This window comes from Centruroides vittatus, unplaced genomic scaffold (genome assembly GCF_030686945.1).
Source record: "Centruroides vittatus isolate TY-2023 unplaced genomic scaffold, ASM3068694v2 contig_575, whole genome shotgun sequence".
Lineage (NCBI taxonomy): Eukaryota > Metazoa > Arthropoda > Arachnida > Scorpiones > Buthidae > Centruroides > Centruroides vittatus.
Genome location: NW_027122344.1, coordinates 2,060,888 through 2,084,050, shown reverse-complemented (window position 1 = coordinate 2,084,050; position 23,163 = coordinate 2,060,888). Strand labels below are relative to the sequence as shown.

Genomic DNA, 23,163 nt, shown 5'->3' with positions numbered 1-23,163 from the left:
GTTATATAAATAAAACAAAAGAAGTGAAAACAGAACTATTTATTTATTACATTCACAATAGGAAGTGTCTAATGGCAATAGAACTCCACCCCCCTTTGTATAACAAGCTCCTCAACAAAGAATAAAATAAAACTAAAGACAAATACATTAAAACATTTTTTTAGTGTACTTGATATTGAATTTATGTAGCAGATACTAATTTATAAAAATAGTAACTACTATTTTTATAAAGCAGCATATTCCATATTAGAAAGTTTTCAAGAAAAAGGATAATATGTGTTTCAATTTACCAGCATTTTAATGTGCAGCACTTTATTAATGTGGACGAACAACCTGTAGGGCATGTAACTGAACCATGAAAGTTTCTTAGAAGATGGACTGGCAATGCACAAATCCAAATTTGTTAGTAACTCATTTTTTGTAGTTTAGTGGGATATACATCAACCTATGTCGAATATTATCATGCTAGAAATGGCTATAATATTAATAATTTATAAGACAATTTGGCACTAGAGTTAGGTGTTAGGCACCATCTCTTAATAAATTTAATAATTATAATTTTAATTAAAATTATAATTATTAATTATAACTCTAGTGCCAAATTGTCTTATAAATTATTAATATTATAGCCGTTACTAGTGCAATAATATTCGGCATTGGTTGATGTATAGCTTTAAATATATCGGGTTTAGTGATGATGTTTGTTTATTTGTGGGATATGCCATTTTTTCACTCAGTTTCTCATATGTCTAGTAATAATGTCTAGTAGCAACTATTTTTACAATTTTGTCATATTTTTAAAAACTATAATTTTGCTCTTGTTTTTGGCTAGAGCACTTATTAAAAAATGAACAAAATTTGTTTGACTTAAGCAGAATTCAGATTAATATGAGTGCATTTCACTTTCTTTTGTATACAAAAAATGCAGAGTATAATTAATATAAAATGCTTACACGAATTTATAACAAAGTTGTTCAATAATTATTTATTTTATATCTGAAAAATTCAACTTAACAATAATTTTCTAAATTCCTAATACAATTGAACCTGTCTATCTGAAACATGTTTATCTCAAATATCCCTTTATCTTGAAATTTATTTTTTCCCCTGCAGTTTCAGTCTAAATTCAATAGATTTTTTCATGTTTATCTCAAATAATTTTTTCCCAAAACCTCTATCTCAAAGATATGGACTAAAGTGGCAATTACAATTTCAAAGCTCAGCAACTCCATTTTGATAGCAAAAATTGTAGTTGAGAAACATTCTTGCAATACAATAGATAGTTAAAATTAACATTGCTTTTCTCTGATTGGCTATAATAAGATGCAAGCTCTCAACTACAATTTTTGCCAATCATTCTAATCATGACTTAACCAATAAGATACAAGCTAAACTAGCTTGCATCTTATTGGTTAAGTCAGGCATTAGAAACTATTGACAAACTATTTCTGTTAAGGTATGTCAAAAATGTTTTATTTATACCTAATACAGGTATGTACTGTACTTGCTATTGTATTAATAAAATACCATACCTCCAATCAAATCTATTACTATTTACTGTGTAGGAACCTCTGTATGTCAAATTTTTTTCTTGTTCCCAAGAGATTCAAATAGACAGATTTAACTGTATTTGCAAAATATATAAAGGTTTAAGTACTTTAATTATTACAGTTTACATCAATAATTTCTTTTCTCTGCTACAGCATTTGATACAGCAATCAAATCATTTATTAGTAATAAGGTAAGAAAACCATTAAAAGGAGTATATTTGAACATATATAAAAACATCATCTCTCCTCTCTATTGTATAAATTTTTGATATATACAATTTGTTATACCAGGTTGTTCAATAAGTTTTGTCGTTCAATAAGAGATGGCGCTATTAGGTTTGTCGTTTTATTACTCTAAAAATAGTACTACTTTTTTATAAACACGTGTGAAGTTTCATGTAGATCTGTCAACTCATTTCTATATTTGCAGCTGTTCAAAGTTGACTTGTCAGTGTATTTTATTACAATGGAAAAAATTGAATATCGTGCAGTGATAAAATTCTTATTTTTGGAAGGTGTAGCACCAAAACAAATTCATGAACGATTGGTAAAAGTGTATAAGGACTCTTCACCTTCAATTAGAACAGCAGAAAGATGGGTTGCTGAATTTAAACGTGGCCGTACAAGTCTTGAAGATGATCCACGTGAAGGACGTCCAAAAAGTGCATCAACACCAGAAATCGTAGCAAAAATACAGCATATGGTTTTGGAAGATCGTCGATTAACTGAGAGAGATTTAGTAGAAACCCTAGGGATCTCATTAGGCAGTGTGAGCAATATTTTGGCTGATGTTTTGGGTTACAGAAATCTGTGTGCACAATGGGTGCCGCATTCGCTAACTATGGAGCAAAAACACATTCGAATGCAACTTTCTCAGCAACATTTGGAGCGTTTTAGAAAAAATAAAAAGGATTTTGTGCGTCGTTTCATTACTATGGATGAGACTTGGGTCTACCATCATGATCCTGAATCAAAACAAGAGGCTAAGGAGTGGTGTGAACCCGGTACTTCGGCTCCGAAGCGAGTTAGGGTCCAGAAATCGGCCAAGAAGGTGTTAGCATCAGTTTTTTGGGATGCAAAAGGAATTTTGTTCGTGGATTATATCCAAACTGGTAAAACAATAAACTCAGACTATTATTGTAATCTTTTGGACCAGTTGGATGTAAAAATTCGTGAAAAAAAACCTGGTTTACAGAAGAAAAAAATCATTTTTCATCAAGATAACGCACCCTCTCATACAGCTCAAAAAACCATTGCGAAAATCAGCGAATTAAAATACGAATTGTTGCAACATCCTCCCTATTCGCCAGATTTAGCTCCCTCTGACTTCTGGCTGTTCTCACATCTTAAAAAATTCATGTGTGGGAAACGATTTTCATCGAACGAAGAGGTAATAGCAGCCGTGGAAGCGTATTTCGACAGTCTTCCGGATTCTCACTTCAGGGATGGAATCCATAAATTAGAAGAACACTGGAACAAGTGTATTGAAGTTCAGGGAAATTATATTGAATAATAAAATGTATTTCAAACCATAAAATTGTGTTTTTTTTTATCGAACGACAAAACTTATTGAACAACCTGGTATATAAACTATCTTCTTCTTTGCCCTTGGTTGGGCCACGGACCAAAGAGATCCATCTTTTTCTATCTACCACTCCTCTGAAAACACCACTGTTACATCAGTCACTGTCACACTATCAGTCCTTTTTTTTTTAGGTCTTCAGCTATTTTATTCCTCCACCTCTTTCTGGGTCTTCCCCCTCCATCTTCTTTTCCAATACCAACTTTGAATTCTATTTTCTTTCATTCTCTTAGTATGTTCAAACCATCTCAGTTTAATTTGTTCTATCTTCTCCCTAAATTTTCCATTCCTGTACTTTCCCTTATTTCTTCATTCCTTATCCTGTCTCTACTGGTCCTACTCAGTATGCTTCTGAGGAATTTCATTTCTGCTGTCTGAATCTGTTTGTCTTCTCTCTATGATGTAGTCCATGCTGCAGCTCCATAAGTCAATATTGGGGCAAAGTATAATTGATAAAAGACCTCCTTACATTTAAGTGACACTTTCTTTTTTCCAGATAAAATTACTCATACTAAGCTATCAGCTTGCTGTATTCTTCTACTTATTTCTTTGCTTAATTTTCCATTATATTCTGTTATATCCATTATATCCAAATATTTCTGTTCCAGGTATCTAAAGCTGTCCCTCCTGACTTCTCCTTGACATCATCACTGTCTTGGCTTTCTCTTGATTTATCTTCATTCCCCATTCCTCTAGCTCACTGTTCCACATATCCAGTTGTTGCTGTACTTTTTCTTCTGTCTCCCATCATCAGCTAAGCCCTCCACTTTTTCCATTAGGTTTCTTTTTTTTTATACATTTTTATGGATTTTATCCATTGTGATTATAAAGTGACAAAACACTTCCTTGTCAGTCTTGTCTTAACTTAAAACCACTCTGTTTTCCCAACACCTATTTTGGCACAACTTAGGTTTGTGATATACATTGCTTGTATATGATTTATGATTTTTGCTGAGATTTCCTTACTCTCTAGGGCCTTCTACATCATGTCTTGGAACACTATCATATGATTTCTCACTATCTTTGAAAGTCATGACTAAGTCTTTGTTGTATTCCGAACTCTTTTCCATCAGTAGTCTCACAGAGAACAACAGATCTGTGATAGATTGGTTCCTTTTAAACCTGTTGTTCCTCTTCTAATTGGTGTTCCACCACTTTTCTGATACTGTACTCAAATTCTTTCAAAAATCTTGGAAATATCTCTCTTTAATCTGGCTGAAAACGTTTGCTACGTTATTAAACGTAGCAAACGTTTTCAGCCAAAGCTGTTGGCCATCATCAGGCTAAGCATATTTGAATGCAAACAAAATGGAACAAAAATTCTCTCTTTAATTTATATCTCTTATTAAAATATTTCTTTTTAATTTTAGCTTTTTCGCTGGATGAAAAATTTTTTATATAAATAAAAAAGACGTAGTCGTTTCCAAAACTTGGTCAATCACCGTTTATTTCGTTAAAATGTTCTAGAATAAAGATTCGGACGATCCGACCTTCCTTTTTAGGCTACATGATCGCCCAGAAAACAATTCCTTTAAAACATAGAAATAATCCAATTAAAAATATAAAATTTGTAAAAATTGGAATTGGTGACCTTACGACGCCTTTGAATTCATCCTTGACTTCCAGTCGGGAGTTCTGGATCCTTATATCCACGTGAAAAGTTGCGCTGTTTAATGTAGATTATCCTCATCCCTCTGGCGGCGATTTCTTTTAAAACTTTTTAATTTTAGCTTTTATCGCAGCGAAAAAGCTAAAATTAAAAAGTTTTAAAAGAAATCGCCGCCAGAGGGATGAGGATAATCACCATTAAACAGCGCAACTTTTCACGTGGATATAAGGATCCAGAACTCCCGACTGGAAGTCAAGGATGAATTCAAAGGCGTCGTAAGGTCACCAATTCCAATTTTTACAAATTTTTATATTTTTAATTGGATTATTTCTATGTTTTAAAGGAATTGTTTTCTGGGCGATCATGTAGCCTAAAAAGGAAGGTCGGATCGTCCGAATCTTTATTCTAGAACATTTTAACGAAATAAACGGTGATTGACCAAGTTTTGGAAACGACTACGTCTTTTTTATTTATATAAAATATTTCTCTTTAATTTTCACATTTCTATCTGTCCCCTTTCTTGAATATTGGAACTATAATACTTTTTCCCCATTCAGATGATACTTTCTTATCTCTCCTTGCTGCTTTTATAACCCTTGTTAACCAACATATCCCCACATGATCTGATGCACTGATTATATCCACTGTGACTTCATCAATTCCTGTAGCTTTGCTCATTTTCATCTTCTTTAACATGGTCTCCACTGTGTTATATCATCTCACTCTGTCTGTTCTTCCAGTATTTCTTCGCCTCCTTAGGTATCTTCTATTATACATTTAGTAATTTTTGGAAATACTCCTTTCATCTCTTTCTTATGTCTTCTTCTTGTGGTTCAGTTCTCCATTTTCATTTTTGATCATATATGTCCTAACACTATCTTTTCACCCACTCTTCACCAAGCCATACAATTTTTTCTTATTCCCTCTCATGTCTTCTTGCAATTCTTGGGTAAACTTGTCCCAACATTTCTTTTCTTCTTGTACTATTTTTTAGCACCTCTTTTTGGCCTCCTGATACACGTGTTTTCTCATCTCCCTTGTTCATCCTTTCCCCTCTTTCCATGAATTTTTGAAAAAATTTTCCTTTACTGCCACCTTTAACCCTTGCATTCTACCATAGTTTCCTCCTTTCTCTTCTTGCCTTCAGTTCTTCCACATATATTGGTTATATATTTTTATGCATGTTTTTTTAAACATTGCCTACTCTTCCTCTACTCTTTGTATTTCTGAGTTTGGAATGTGGATTGAGAGTTCAGTCTGACACTTTTGTTTCATTTCTGGTTCTTTTAACTTCCAAACCTTTATTTTCCTTTCTCTTACTCTTTTCATTTTTGCCATTGCTCCAACACTAAACCTTGCAATGATCAATTTCAATTTGTGGTCTCCATCAAAAGCTTCATTTGGATCTGCTGTCACATCCAAAAGGTTTCTGTGGTTCTGCTTTTCAATCAGGAAGTGATCAATTTTAGTCTTTGTTCTCCTTTCACCCACCCATATTGCTTTATTTTTGTGAATTCTTTTTCATAAACCAGGTGTTTCCAACTAGCATTCCATTTCATTCACAGAAATCAATCAATACTTCCCCTCCCTTGTTTCTATTGCCAAATCCAAATGGACCCATAATTTCTTCCAGTCCACTTCTTGCCTTCCCTAACTGTGCATTTAGGTCCCCATAACCATGACTTTCTAGTCTTCAATTACTTCTACGAGGGCTGTTAGGAAAGTTCGCGGCCTCAAATAGAACAACAAACAAAATAATGTTAATACGTTTTTTTATTTTTCAATGTAATCTCCTTTATTAGCAATGCACTTATTCCAGCAATGTTCTAGCATTTTTATGCCATCACAATAGGTCGATTTGTCAAGGTGTGCAAAATACTTGTTTACTTCAGAGATGACTTCGTTATTTGAGTGGAATCTCTTTCTAGCCAAGAATTTTTTTAGGTTTGGAAAACGGTGGAAGTCACTGGGGGCCAAATTAGGTGAGTAAGGTGGATGTGGAACTAATTGGAAGTGAAGTTCGTTTACCTTTTGTTCAGTGATTCTGGCGGAATGTGCAGGTGTATTATCGTGGTGAAACAGAATCTTTTTCTTCTTCAAGTGTGGCCTCTTTTCTTCGATTTCTTTCTTCAGTTTTTCCAAAAGTTCACAGAAATAGACAGCATTGATGGTCTTTCCTCTTTCTAGGTAGTCAATAATGATGATTCCTTTAGCATCCCAAAAAATCGAGGCCATCACTTTCCCTCGCTGATGGAACTGTCTTTGCCTTCTTTGGTGATGGCGAACTGTGATGTTTCCATTGCTTCGACTGTTCTTTTGTTTCAGGAGTGTAGTAGTGGACCCACGTTTCATTAGTAGTCACAAACTGACGCATGAAATCCTGTGGGTTTTTCTGATAGAAGACCAAACACTCCTTTGACATCAAAGTGCGAACACGTTTTTGCTCGGCGGTCAGCAGACGCGGCACCCGCCTTGCTGAGACCTTCGTCATACCCAAATTTTCGGTTAGGATGTAGTAAACTCGGTTGACAGAGATGCCTGTTGTCTCAGCTATCTCACACGTTTTCAAACGGTAATCTGCTAACACCAAATCATGAACTTTGTCGATATTTTCTTCAGTGACAGCAGTTGACGGCCGTCCGCTGCGAGGGTCATCTTCCACACTCTCTCTGCCAGATTTAAAAAGGGCTGTCCATTTTTCCACAATGGTGTACGAAGGAGCAGACTCTCCCAAAACTTCATCCATGTCAGCTTTGATTTGAGATGGGGTCAACCTTTTTTTTGTCAGGTATTTTATGACTGCACGAGTCTCCATTTTTTCCATTTTTGACAAAGCATGTGCACACTGACTATCTGATAAGCTGTTGTGAAAAACTTTACGACAAATCAAGCGGAAATTTGTATCGTATCTTTAGCAAAGATGACTGAATTATTCCCGCCAAAAATTAAATTGATCGCAGCACCGCATATAGGCAAGGCTGTGAACTTTCCGAACAGCCCTCGTACTTCCCTTAGGAACTTTTCTGTTGCCTGTTTGTGGGGCATAAACCTGGATAAAATCATTGACTCTTTTCAAATTTCACTCATACTTTTATTATTCTATCACTGATGTTTCTCATTTCTACCATCATTTCCTAGATGTCTTTCCAAACAATGACTCCCACACCATTTTTCATCTCTGTTCCTCCACTCCAAAAGAACTTATATTCCTCTGTTAGGTCTCTTTCTCCCACTCCCTTCCACTTTGTTTTGCTGAGTCCAAATATAGCAATGTCTTTTACTATCATGTACTTCACCAGTTCTATATAATTTATATAAAATTTTTAAGAATCTTCAATGTTTTCATTTTAAAATGAATTAAAAAATATATAAATTTTGGCATATTTATTTGTCATTTACTTTATAATATAAAAATAATTAATTGGTTTATAAACATCCAACAATTTTTAGTTTAATGCCAAATGATTGCCAGATTACTTCAGGCCTATAATAATAGCCTAGATCAGGGATGGCGAACCTTTTTGAGTCTGCATGCCGTATTGTAAGCATACTTAGCTTTAAAGATGTTAATGCGTGCCAAAGTCTTAGACTTCAAATAATGATATTTAAAGAAATTAAATGAATACGCTTTAATTCGAATAAATGTAAAAAATGTGATTGAAAAAAAGATGATCAGTTGATAATCAGAAAGGATGATTGAAAAGGACAGAAATCATATGATACATTATGTGCCAGATTTCTCTTACGTGCCACTTTGGGCACACGTGCCATAGGTTCGCCACCCCTGGCCTAGATCAGTGTTTTTCAACCGGGGTGCCGCGGCACCTTAAGGTGCCACAGTGCCACGATTGGGGTGTTGCAAAGTTTAGAGCCTTTAGACATTTTCTTGGAAATTTACTTAAGTGTAGTTGAAGATAACTCATTGTCAGTTCTATTTTGCTACGAGATATCTAGTAAGCAAAGAAACGATGACTAATTGAATGTTAATGTATTGTTCTACGCTACGTGTATGCACGACGTTTCAAGAGTTTGCCCAAACCACATTGCTCGGCCTTCACATTCCCAGTCCCAGTACCAGGACAACCAACAGAGAAGAATGACATGGACACTTGTGCCTTGTATATACTTTAAAAAGCATTGCACTGTACTTTGAAAAGCATGTGGTTTCAATCACAAAGTAGGTGCACAGTTTTTTACTAAGTATTTTCATAGTATTCAAAAGCAATGATGACAAATAAACAATTTTTTAGACAGAGTGTCTCTCTCCAATATTCCTCCCAGAATTAAAAAAAATTTGTGCATGATGTCAAGCTCAAATCTCACATTAATTAAAATTGTTATTACATAAGTATTTATGCATCTTTATGTAATTTGATACATTTGATAATAAAACTAAATTTAAAAAACAATGGCAAGACTATTATTTTACATGTAGGTATTTCGACAAACTTCAATAGACAAATTTTGATTTTGAACTCATAGAAATGCCTTTTTTGCATTAAAATGCTACTTCAAACTGTCAATATTTAAAATTTTTCTTTCCCGGAGAGGGAGTCCCCTCCTCGGACCACACCCCACAGTTGCACGTAATATTCATTTTCGCAAAAATTCATCTGGCCCATTAGCCCCCTTATTCAGATTCTAGATCCACCGCTGGTCAAGAGTGTCACGATTTTTTATTTTTCAATCAGGGGTGCCACTCAATGAAAAAGGTTGAAAAACACTGGCCTAGATAGTACCTAATGCCTACCTCTAAGCCAAATTACTTGATTTTTAATTAATAATTAGTAGCATTATTATAGTCCAATGTAATCTGGCATTGTTTTTTTTTTTGCTTTTTTTATTAATTAAACTTCAGGTGCAAAATTTCAATATTTCATTTTGGCTAATTGATTTTCTATTTTAAAATGCAGGTTGATCATAAAATCTTTTGTTTCCTGATTACAAACATTTATTGTGCAAAAACTGTGCTAAGTAGAAACATGGTTTGTGGCTGATTCCTGTTTTTTTTTTTTTTTTCAATACTGCTACACAGACTGAATAATCTAGGTGGTACTGCAATTGCTAGTACCATATCACGATGGTGTCATTTCAGGACAAAGTTCAATGTGTTCTGTTCTTTTACAAAGCAAATTCAATTATGGCTCAGCAAAACTTCAGAAAAAAGTATAATGATAATTATTAAATGTGAAATGCATTAAATGTTGGTAAAACAACTTCTTGCACAATCTATGGGAAAGATAAATAAATCAACACACTAAAAACCATTTTTTGTTTGTACTTGGACACAAAAAAAAGGTTTTTAATGTGTTGATTAAATGTTGGTATGTAAAGTTCAAAAAAAGACTTCAGGTCATCAATACTGCCATTCGTTTTCAACTTTACACACCAGCCTTTAATAGTGAGGTTGAGGCTGAAGTTTTCAACACGAAAACGTATACATCGGATGTTTGGTGCCGCTTTCCTGTAAGCTTAGAAGTTTGGCAATGGCCTTTGGAATGTCGAGCGTGATTCCACTGACTTTTCAAACACCACTGCCAAACTTTTAGGGTCAATTTACACACAACAGTGACGTGCCGGCACAATGACCGTTTTGGTGCATAAACATCGATAAATATCACACATAGCCAATCAGAGTTTCATCTACGACATGTGACCTGTATTTTATCAATCATACAAGTGTCGTACATGAAATTCTGATTGGCTATGTGTGATATTTATCGATGCTTACTGCACTGTGCCAGCACGTCATTGTTGTGTGTAAATCGACCCTTAGGCTTACAGGAAAATGGCGCCGAACATCCAACGTACACATTTTTGCATTGAAAACTTTGGCCTCAACCTTGCTAATGCTTTTCATATCTGGTAGTTTTTTTCTGAAACGTTGTTGAACCATAATTGGTGATTTTGTTTTAAGAAACCACAGAACACATTAAGCTTTCTTTAAAAAAGTCACTTTGATACTGGCAATTACAATTCTACTTGAACAGTCTTTGCAACAGTATATTAAAAAAAAACCTCTAGAAATCAGCCTAAATTATGCCACAAATTATGTTCCTAGTCTAGCATAAGTTTTGCGCAATAAATGTTTGTAGTCAGGAAAAGACTTTATGCCTACCTTGTATAACTAAAGAAATCTGTATTAAAATTTTTAAAATTACATAAGAAACAAAATTTAAAAGTTTTAAAATAAAATCAGTACTAATTAGAAATTTTTAGAGACTTATAGCTAGAACTGTTACAGATACCAGTGACAGAGAACAGAATTTAAAATAATTTGAAAGAATGTTTGTAATAGGAGAGAGGAGTTCTTGTGTAAAAAAATGGAGAGAAAAGACACACACAAAAATAGTTCCAGCTAATTATGTAAGCTCTTGAGACCAAAACTTTTATAAAATGCTAGGGGAAAAAAAACACAATTAAGAGGAATGTTACAATTTTCACTGATATACACTTTATCTCATTGTATTCGCACTTACTAATTGTATTCATTAAGAGTTAAGACTGCAAAACTGATATGTGGACAGAAAAGTGCCCTGTAGCATGCTCGGCAACACTGTACATAATGTTCTCATTTGTCCTGTGGGGGGCTCCCGATAGCTTCTTTTCACACTTTCCTATCTCCCTGTGTTTCCTCTTCTACCTAACTTCTTACTTTCCTAATTTCTTTTTTCCGTTTCCTACAGGGTTAAGTCTGTGTTATAACGGATAGCCCTTCTTATCTTTAACATCAAATCAAACCAAATCAAATAAACTGAAGAATGAGAAGGCTGAGCAAGAAGGTGGCTGTTTATATGTTACTGACAAAAGAGAAAGAAAGGATTAAAATAAAGAAGACTTAGAGATGAGACTGAAAAAACTGTAGGAAACAAATGATGACAGCTCTAGTGGAGATTGTGATAAGGAAAAATGTACTTGTTAAATGAAAAGAAATGAAATTATTAGAAGAAATAAAGGAAAGTGAGACTATATTCTAAGCTAAAAGTTATGAATTTGGAGGAAAAGCTTGGATTACATAATACTTAATGCCAAAGATGGAGATGCTTTACTGGCCATGTAAAAGTGAGTTATGACAGATGGACAAAAAGAATAGAAAAGTTAAAAACTCCAAAACTATGATAGTTTTTAGCTTTACTTTTCCTTTCCTCCATCTCTCAATTCACTTTCACATGACCAATAAAGCATCCCCATCTTTGGAATTAATCTTTAAATGATTAAAAATCATTAATAGTTATTTATTGATGTTTAAATCATTTTGAAATGAAGTAGAATTTTGAAGAAGTGAAATTAGTTTTGGTTTATAAAAAATTATAATAAAGAAAAACAATTCATAAGATTATGTTGATTTTATAATCTCAGAACTCATCTACTCATGCATATGGACTTCAGTTGAGATTTTGAATTTTAACTTTTTTTAAGATTATATTTTCTGGTGTATTATTTAACTCTAAGCTCTGAAAACTCACTCCTTTGTTGCTAATGACTAAAAGCAATTTCTTTTACCCCTCAGGCTACAAGAGTAACTTGTATAGCAAAACTACCCTGACAACTTTTCAATGGGCTGATTTCATGTTTAATTAAAGAGTTAGGCCACGAACACACATGCGTAAAATTTTGTGGCAGAAAACTGAATCAGAAATCAGCTTTCAGTTCAGTTTCTGTTTTTATGCTTTTATGCCAGAACACACATAAGTAAAAATTCTGGCCGAATAGGAAACACCACTGCCACTAACAGTGCTAATTTTATTAATTTTTTCCTCTCATATATCTATCCCTTTCTACCTTTCATTTTTTCTCCACTTCCTCTGCTATAATATAGAAAATTTAAATTAATACACTTGTATTCTGAATTCAAATAAAGAATGTGTGATCTAAATACTAAGCCTATAAATCAATTCTACTAGACCTACCTGTTATTTGAAATTTTGCACCTATAGCCATCCATAAACGTTGTTTAAATACAGTGTGTTTATATATGACACTGATGTGGTCGAACGGATTAGATAAACTCCTTTATTTCATTTATTTTTCGTTTTTTCGAGATCGTCACAATTGTAGGCTTAACCCTCATTGCCGCCATTGTTAGAATAAAAAGCATGTGTCTACTTTGATGTCACAGAAAAGACTTCTCTTTATTGGAGGAATTTTGGCGTAAAAATTTTACAGCGTAAAAAGTAGAGACATGCTCTACTCTATTTTCAGTTCTGTTTCAGCCAAAATTTCAGAAAAATTTTTACATTTTCTGTTTTAGGCCAGGAACACATATGCGTAAAATTCGGCGCAAAATCTAGCATAAAACAGAAAGCGTAAAAATTTTTCTGAAATTTTGGCTGAAACAGAACTGAAAAAAGAGTAGAGCCTGTCTCTACTTTTTACGCCGTAAAATTTTTATGCCAAAATTCCTCCAATAAAGAGAAGTCTTTTCTGTGACATCAAAGTAGACACATGCTTTTTATTCTAACAATGGCGGCAAAGAGGGTTAAGCCTACAATTGTGACGATCTCAAAAAAACAAAAAATAAATGAAATACAGGAGTTTATCTAATCCGTTCGACCACATCAGTGTCATATATAAACACACTGTATTTAAACAACGTTTATGGATGGCTATAGGTGCAAAATTTCAAAGGTAGGTCTAGTAGAATCGATATATAGGACTAGTATTTGGATCACACGTTCTTTATTTGAATTCGAAATATAAGTCTATTAATTTAAATTTTCTATATTATAGCAGAGGAAGTGGAGAAAAAATGGAAGGTATAAAGGGATCGATAGCCTATATGAGAGGAAAAAATTAATAAAATTAGCACTGTTGGTGGCTGTGGTATTTCCTATTCAGCCAGAATTTTTGCGTGTCTGTGTTCTGGCATAAAATCATAAAACAGAAACTGAACTGAAAGCTGATTTCTGATTCAGTTTTCAAACAATTTTACACATGTGTGTTCCTGGCCTTAAGGATCTCAACAAAATTTTGAAAAAATCTTTTAATCTTATCATTTCTATATTATATTTTAAAAGGATTAGAACACATACAAGTATTTTTTATACTAATATTCAGTTTTCAGTCCAAATTCTGTTTTGAAAATATACAGTATAAGTAGTAGTAAAAATCCACACATGAGAACCTTATTATATCGTAACAACAGTAACAACACCATTAACAATCCCTACACCATTAATTAATTAAAACTAACGTTTTTTATATATTTTTAACGATATTTTAAAACGTTATTTGTTAACGCAATTTTTATCACTATTGTAGCACATATGGCTAAAAATTATCTTCTAACATTTAAATGTTTCAGTATTTTAAATAATTTTAAACATGTTGTTTGATGCGTTCCATATTTGAATTGTACTAGTCAAAAGCTTGAAGAAGACCACGGTTATGATCAAAAACATTAGTTTTAATTAAAATTTGTTGTTACTGGGATATAATAAGGTTCTCGTGTGTAGATTATCATTCCTGGTAATTCTGCAAGTTGTAGTAGAAAAAATATATATATACAGTAAAACCTGTCTATGGCGACCATCCATGGTTCCTTCAAAAAGAGGTCTTTTAGACAGATGGTTGTCCAATACAGGTAGTGCTGTAATACTGTATTTCTGTACGTATTTTGCACACTTTTTAGCCATTTCTACTAAGCAAAGCTCAAGGTAAGCAAAACTCAAGGTCAGCAAAATAAGCAAATTTTTTCAATGATAGAGCTATATTGGTATTGTATTTTATTCTTATTAGATAACTCGATTTACAGGAATTGTCGTGATTTTATAAGACAGATTTAATACCAATATTTTAAAGATTAATACAGTACTCACATTTTCTCAATTATAATGCACACTTTCTTTGTTCCGACTTAATTAATTCAATTTGGTTCTTTTCGTTCACTCCTCGGTTATGTGCATTACTTCATCGATATACAAGCACGTCATATCTCTCCATCACTTCAGTTTTGGTTTTCGTTAGTTTAATTTTATTTTAACTTAAAAAATACTGTACGTTTTTAACATTTAATATTTTCTTAAGTACAATAAGAAAAATTATTAATTAATAATAAAATTTATTATTTTTTCTCATAATACAATTTCATTACATTCTGCAATGTCAATGACAATCGCAGAATCAAAAAGGAAGATTGCCTGTAAAACTGATTTTTGCATTAATGCATTTATTGTTTTTTGAATATTTTGCATGCGAAAATTGCTTGGATATTATTTTTCTAAAAATATCGTGGAAATAAGGTAGGTCGATACAAAAACTATTTATTGCACATATACTGTATATGAACTTCAAAAAAATAAATAAATAAATAAAATAAATTTTATCAAATGATGAGATCAGCTGATTAATTGTATTGTGTACAATATTTTATACCTCAAGAAAAATACTGTAGGTCTACAGTACAATAAATTGACAGTAAGGATACAGTATGTACTCTTGTATGTAGGTGCATGTACTGTACCTGTATTTAAAATTGTATAAAATACAACAGATTTAAAGCAATTTAAAAAAGAAAATTTAATAAACTAAATTTACATGTATAAGCTAGACAATATTTACATGTGCTTATTAAAATATTCTGTTACCTTAGTCTGTCTAACCTGTTTTAACTTTTTCTTTAGGATCACTTCAAGCTCGTTTTTAATTAAATCTATGCTTTTCAAAAGTCATGGTGCTTTCAAGATTGATGAACATTGCTTTCAATCTTAAAATTGTGAAAAGCGTCTCCGATAGTGAAGAAAGTTCAATACAAACATCACTTTGTTCTTCACTATTATTGTCATCATCTTCTGTTGTTTGTGACGATCGTTGATTAGTCTTTTCCTCAACCATAAATTGATCCTCCTGGTCATCATCCAAATCTTCAAAGCATTGAACATCTTCTATAGCTACAATGTCGTGAATTTGTGCAGCAGTACAAAGCTCTTTAAGTTCTGTTCTTAAAATATTTTCAGCATCAGGAGCATCTGCAGCATGGTGAAAAAAGCCACACCTTCTAAAACATTTACTGATTGTTTCAGAATTTACTTCCTTCCAGGCATTTTTAATCCATTAACTGCATCAAAAACAGTCAATTGTTTAGCAAGTTGTGTTGCACTTCCAGCACTTTCCATCCAAACAAGCAAAAATTTTACAAGTTTTTTCTGTATAGTATCTTAAACTCCCGGATTATGCCCCAATCTAATGGTTGAAGGTGACTTGTAGTGTTGGGTGAAAGAAATTTCAATTCAACATTCAAAAGTGAAATCTTGGGGATGGCAGGCAGCATTGTCCAGAAATAGTAAAATTTTCCTGTTTTGGTTCCTCATTTTTTCATTTAATTTTTCTAACCATTTTTGAAAAATGTCTGCTGTTATCCAAGCTCTGGAGTTGGCTTTTCAGGTCACGCCCAAAGTTGCAATGTCAATACCTTTAAAGCATCTAGGTCACTTAGTGACCTAGATGCTTTAAAGGTATTAGTGACTTAGTGACTTAGAAATGACCAATGCTGGTTCTCTCTCTCCTAATGCATTACAGCAAAACATTACAGTCATGCGTTCTTTCGCCATCTTGCTTACTGAACCCTTCTTTCCCTTTTCGATTAAAGTTTTATCTGGAATGGCATGAAAAAAAATTAGTCCTGTTTCATCTGTTATAGACATCGTGAAAATCATATCCATCTATCATCAAAAGAACACGCTGTTTCCAATCTTCCACATTAACTTGATTGACATCATCACTTTCACCACACAAGGTGCGATAAACAATGTTATGACGTTTCCAGAAACTTTCCAGCCATCCATTACTGGTGCAAAACAACAAAATGCCTAATTTTTCTGCAAATTCACGTCCCTTTTGCCTGAATGATTGGTCCACTAACAGGAATCTGTTTAGCACTTGCCTTTTGAAACCACTCCCATACCAATTTGTTTATCTCTTCGTTTGGCTGCTTTCTTTTTTGTTTGCTATCCTTGTTTGCATTGCTTTCCCATTCCTCCAGTATTGACTTCTGTTGCAAAATTTTGAAAATTTGCATTTTCCCATAGTTAAATTTTTCTGCTAATCTCCATTGTGATGAACCATTTTCACTTTCTCTAATAACTTTAATACGATCTTCTAACATCACTTCACATCTCTTTCATTTTTCCAACAAACAGAAATGAGTTTTCTTTGTAGCTGGACTAATCCATTAACACCTGCACCTGCTAATTTCAAGAGTGGAAGTAGTGCCTGAGGTGGGTTCAAACAAGAGTTTAAACCAATTCATTATACTAGGAGGAGGAAATGTTGTTGAGATGGGTTCGAACAATAGTTTTTAGACTAGATATATTTGCGGACGTAGTCATTTATTATAGTTGTTGTATGTTGTTTCCAACCAAAAATTTATGCCCGTGGTTGCGTTACACAGGTAACTTATACAAAGACTATGTATAAACTATTCCATACCAGAAATTTTTGCCCATTTTGACAGATGCCCAGCAGGTGGTTGCCTAAGTAGTTTTCACTGTATATATATTTTGAATTATTGATAAAATTTTTATTTTACTTATAATCAAATCATTATTTGCTTCCTTTTAATACCTATTCTTGATCTACTGTCTTAATTTAACCTTTTATATTAAAAAATTTTTGTAAATATGATTAACATATTCATTTAGTCATAATTAGTAAAGTTAGAAAAATGATTTAAGGAACTAAATTGTGATTTAGTTCTTTCAATCATTAATTATTAGAATTTCATAAGTATTATAGATAAATATCATAAATGAATCCTCAAATTCTCTTCGAATTTTCCCTTTCCATTCAATATTATCAGATTAAATAGTGTAATCTCATACTTTTTTAACAGCATTACTTCAATGACTCTATTATACTAAGCTCTCCAACAAATACTGATTTTCTAAAACACAGTCATTTTAAGACCAATGTGAAATTGAAAAATTCAAGACAAAAATAAACATGATTTTACTATTAAATACTATTTTAAAACAAACAAATAAAATTAAGCTAATTCATGTATAAATTTTATGTATCTTATACATATATTATGCATATTAAATATTATGTATGTAAACATATATGTGTATTAATAATATGTACAACTATCTGATGTTTTTGGAGATCAAGATGTAAAAATTCTCATAATTTTAATACTTTCCAGCCCATCCTCAGGGGGTCCAGGAAAATGGTTGTGTATAGAAGGAATGCCTTCTTATTTGGTTCACTGAAGTATTAAAAGAGGAAGAGATATTTTGAGAATGAAAGTTTATATAGTATGAATGGAGAATGGAACTAGACTGAAGGAACACAGGGAGACTGCAAGTGGATCACTCCAGCATTAGAAGAGCAGACTTTGAGGAAGGCATTAACATGAAATAGATGAAAGCTAGAATATTAGATGATGTGAGAAAAAAGAAAAAATAGGTTGCACAGAGAAGATAAGAATTTAGAAGGTAGAGTCAGGGTGGTAATATGAGAAATGGAGAATCCTTGGTATCTGTGTGGAAATGGATAATAAAGAAGTGGTTAAATTAGAAAAAAAAAAGGAGGAAGTGATGTTAGAGGATATATTTTATTTCCTAGTTTGTAAGTATTGAAGGATCACAGGAGTAAATGGAAGACCAAAGAAAGATTATTCAAAATGAATATGGAATGGATGATCATTTTTCTAGGTAGGAAAAGGCAGTAAGTGATTTTATAATCTGACAGAGAGTGAAGTTAGTTGGGAGTTAATGAGAGATGTGAAGTGGGGTGTTTACAATATACAATGTTGGAAACAGAGTTATACTTTTTATAAAAGAATTAGGTTGATATCACTGAAGATGGGCTGGAAAGCCCAAAAGTATTAAGATTTAAAAAAATTTTTATATCTTGATCTACAAAAAAGCATATAGCTATATGTGTTGAGAAACTTAGAGAAACAAATTTGTTTTATTTTTCCACATTTACACTCTACACTTTCACAAATGTGTTTCTCTATAATACACACACACACACACAAATACATATACACACATGCATATATATATATATTATACAAATTATTTGTACAGAATACATTTATTATTTATTATATTTTTGTATCTATGATAATAATAATAATAATAATAATTTGAACACACTAAAACCTTTTTTATATGTCCCACTATAAATAGCTTTAGATAAAAAGTAATGTAAAAGCTATTCATACTGGGATATAAAAAAGGTTTTTAGTGTGTTGATTTAGCCTTCCCAGGGATTGTGCAAGAAGTTAATAATAATTTGTTTATAATTTAAAATTTTTATAATAGCTAATCTTTATTAACATGTAAAATAAGAACATCATCATATAACACATTATAGATTTGTGATTAATGATAATGTAAACAAAACAGTTTTTTGTAGGAAGAAATTAGATATTGAAATATTTGACACAACTTAGAAACAATGATGATATTTTGAATAATGACAACAGTTTTCTTCTTTTATTTTTTATGGAATTTATAAATAAATTATTTATTATATTAATCTGGATTCAATTCCTTATGTCAAATTATAGCTGAGAAGTGGGTATTATTTAATAGTGACAATGCATCAAGAAAGTAAAATAATTTCTCGAAATCATCAAGATATATTCTACAACTTACAGCAATTAATTGGTATGTAAACAGTTATAAATCTAGCTTACTCATGTATGCATGCTCTTTTTACTTTAATTACTGCATTGCATATGAATTTATATTAATAAAGTAGGTCCTCAATTTTTCAGACAAAAAGTTTGTTATAAAAGAAACCTTACATTTATTATGTAACAGACTGAAGAGTGGTGAAAGCCGAAAACGTGTCTCTGTAAAGATTATGGATTAAATAGATGAATTTGCCAAGTGTCTATAAATTCACCATGTCGTGACACCAAACAAAAAAACCTTACATTCTTTAAGCAACAAAAAAAAAAGTGATGAAAACATTCAATTAGTTACATTGTATAGCTTTTGATGTGTTTAATTAAAATAAAATTTAGTCCGAAAATATCAGCACCTCTTACAATACTCTAAATTTGAAAATCCTTGAATTTATTTATTTCCAAATTCAATCATTTGATAATTCAAAGTTTTCACTGCTTCAAATACCTTTTGCATTAATTAATTCATATTATTAAAAGTATACTGATATGAGTCAAATGTTCTGACTTCTTAAATGGCCAGCCCACCAACGACCAAGTGAATAAAATCATCAAACACAGTGGTAATTGGTCGCAGATTCACACCTGACCGACAGACTGGCCACATGGAGTTTTTCAGGTTTTATTTATGTACTTAAGATTGAAATAGGAGTAAGTTTTTTCATAGAAGGTCTTTCCAGAAAGCACTGCCTTGGTAGATAACCAGGGCCATCAAGAGCTTATACAGGACCCAGAGGATTAGAGCATGCCTCTTGCAAAATAAAATCCCAACAATGTTTCTTTATTAACAAAAAAGCAGTCTTAAAGATTTGATAGTAAAAATAATACTAATTTATATGGACACGATTCTCATAAATCTAGAGATCCCTAAATTTTTCCACACCAGAGGAAAAATTCCTAACTTCTCCCTCTCGACGACCCATAGTGGCCTTCATGCCACATTGCATCATACCATCAAATCAAAACAGATTCCTTAAATTATCAGCACCAGAAATTTAGCACGACAATTATTTGATTTTATTTTATTTAAGTATTTCTTATTTCTCTTTTTAATACTGTAAAATGTACTAATTGTAAAGTACTTTGATAATTTGAAAAACAATCTTTCTACTATTAAAATCATAATATTTTCTAATTTCTATTCAAACAATAACAACAACGTAAATGTCTTTTGTTTATGTATCTATTTTATGAATTATTTATGCATACATATGCAAATAAATTAAATGTGATGATCTTACACATACATATATCTGTTAAATATAAATAATTGTCTAAAATTATATAATTATTTTGTAAAATAAATAATTTAAATCCATAAAGAAAATTTTGCAAAAACATGCAATCAATCTTACATATAAATTAAGATTAAATATAGACTAATTTTGTTATATATTTTAAAAACTAAAAAATTATTTTTCACAAATTTTTATATTAATTAACTAAAGACGCAATTAAATAACAGTCAAAATACCTAAAATAACAACCCTTAGATACAAAATAATTGCATTACATGCATTTATTTTGCACATAAGGATTACAATACATTTAAAAATTATTTATATATTCTACCAGATACTAAAATGGCATTATCCGAATTTAGTTACACAGTTTTTCTTAACAGTCAACATTAAATATATAACATTTACATTGAAATTATATACAAAATTATTTTTCAAAGACAAGCAAGATTTATTTATATATTTATAAAATCATTAACTTACTTTTCATAATATATTAAATAGCTCACATCATTTGAATTTCATCATTTTATATACATTCTTTCCACCAATTCAACGTTAAAAATAACTTGGTACGATATTAAAATCGATGAATATACATTTTTCGGTTCATAAATGTCGCAGTTTTCTTCAAAAAGTTTCATCAGAAATAATTAATATAGAAAAAAATTCTTTCTTACATATCAAAACTCGAATCGAATATAAACTGTGGTAAAGCAAACAAAATTTATTTTAATCTTTCCAGTTCATAATGTAATCTCATGTTGAGTTGGAAAACTTGATGGAGAACAACTAGAGGTTTGGCGGTAAACGAGTAAATACATCTAAAAACAAACAAAATAGAAGATCTATTACATGTGTAGGGTCGTGTGTATTTACAAATGTATACAAATTACATTTTAATATGGAAAAATGTATTCAATTGTGGAAGCGTTGGTGCCTAAATGTCATATAATTGTGACGTATTATAATGCTTATATCGAGTGTATATTAGGAATATTTCGGTGGATTTGACGCGCAGAAGATTTTTTACTAATAAAAACTGATATACGATACCCAAATAAGCGATGCGACAGAATATTCCCATCAGAAATCATAACAAATTTACGAAAACAGACGAAGTGCGATCGTCTGAAATGTTACGAAAAATGTTTACAAATGGAGCGAATTTAGCTTTTATATTTTTCATTAATGGAAATAATAATATTTCTCTAAATGTAAAATTAGTAAATTTATGTATATAACATTTTTTTAAAAAAATTAATACTTATTTTATTAGTCGGAAATTATTTGATGACGTCACTGTAAATGCGGAATTTTCACAACATGTTATATATGATAACGTCGATAATATATATTATAAACTTGTTTTAAATTGTTAATAAATAAATGAAATTATATTATATTTTTACTGTATTCGACTTTTAAAAAATATGTATTTGATATTTATTGGTCAGTTTGGTTATCTTAATTTCGTATAAAAATTTTACGAATCGATATTTTTCTCGTGTAATTGTTGCCAACTGTCCGGTTTTGATTTGAACTTCCGGATTTATTTTGACTCCGGGTTCCGAGTTTAGTTGTTATTTTACCGAATTTTTAAATTATACTATGTAATTGAAAATTTTTTTGAAATTTCGTTATTATATTTTTTATATAGAATTTGTTTTAAAAACACGTTAATTTTATTTAAATAAAATATGTATATTTTTTAACTCTTTCCGCCCTGTGGGTACTAAAGAGGGCTGCCATTAGCAAGCCCATTATGGGTTCGGTCAGGCCCACAATAGAGCGGCCGGGTGGTGAGGGACGGGGCTCAATATATCCGGACGGACCACCCCAAAAAACTCCTGGGAATTTTTCGATCCCGAGTACTCCAGAGTAGTAGGCTGTCAACTTGACCTCTCGGCCATCTGGCCGTCGATTTCATAAAGTACTTGTCGGTGTTGATAGATTTTGTTATATTTCATCTTGGCAGTCAGGGTCGAGTCTCTGTTTATACAGGAGTCTAGAATAGAGGTGGGAGATCCAGGTTCGCGGCTGAAACTGGAACTGTTGGAACTGATCTGAGTAGGGCTGTTCCGACGAAACGGTTCTATCGGAACCGTCGGTGGTAAGGGAGTGAGGGTGGTTCCTCCCTCACCACCCGACCACCCCATTGTGGGCCTGACCGAACGCACAATGGGCTTGCTAAAAGAGGTCCTCTTAGTGCTTACTGGGCGGAAACTGTTAGGCCAAGAACACACATGCGTAAAATTGTCACAAAAAAGACTTTTCTTTATTGGAGGAATTTTTGGCATAAAAATTTTACGCGCGTAAAAAGTAGAGACATGCTCTACTCTTTTTTTCAGTTATTCTTCAGCCAAAATTTCAGAAAAATTTTTACACTTTCTGTTTTATGCTAGATTTTACGCCGAATTTTACGCATGTGTGTTCCCGGCCTTAAGAAAAAGAAGTACTTTATCAACGCTTTTCGAAATATTATGTTTCAATTTAAATTAATTAATTTATTTTATTTTTAGTTTTAGAGTAAAGGCCAG

General features: G+C 32.1%; 2 protein-coding genes across 6 annotated transcripts in view; both read right to left on the bottom strand.

Annotated features, from left to right (window-relative positions):
• LOC136979054 (uncharacterized) overlaps window positions 1–21,944 on the bottom strand; it is a 129,119-nt gene extending 107,175 nt beyond the window's left edge. For 2 of the 5 annotated variants that reach the window (XM_067274953.1, XM_067274954.1), the window contains exon 1: window positions 21,107–21,943. The gene's annotated coding sequence lies outside the window, so the exon portion shown is untranslated. Of the gene's footprint in view, window positions 1–21,106 lie in introns of all 5 variants that reach the window. The other 3 variants (XM_067274951.1, XM_067274950.1, XM_067274952.1) reach the window with 3 other exon arrangements.
• On the bottom strand, window positions 6,951–7,487 carry LOC136979034 (protein GVQW3-like). The gene has a single exon (XM_067274910.1). The coding sequence runs from the start codon at window positions 7,485–7,487 to the stop codon at window positions 6,951–6,953; it is 537 nt and encodes a 178-aa protein (XP_067131011.1).
• Window positions 21,945–23,163: the final 1,219 nt, after the last annotated feature.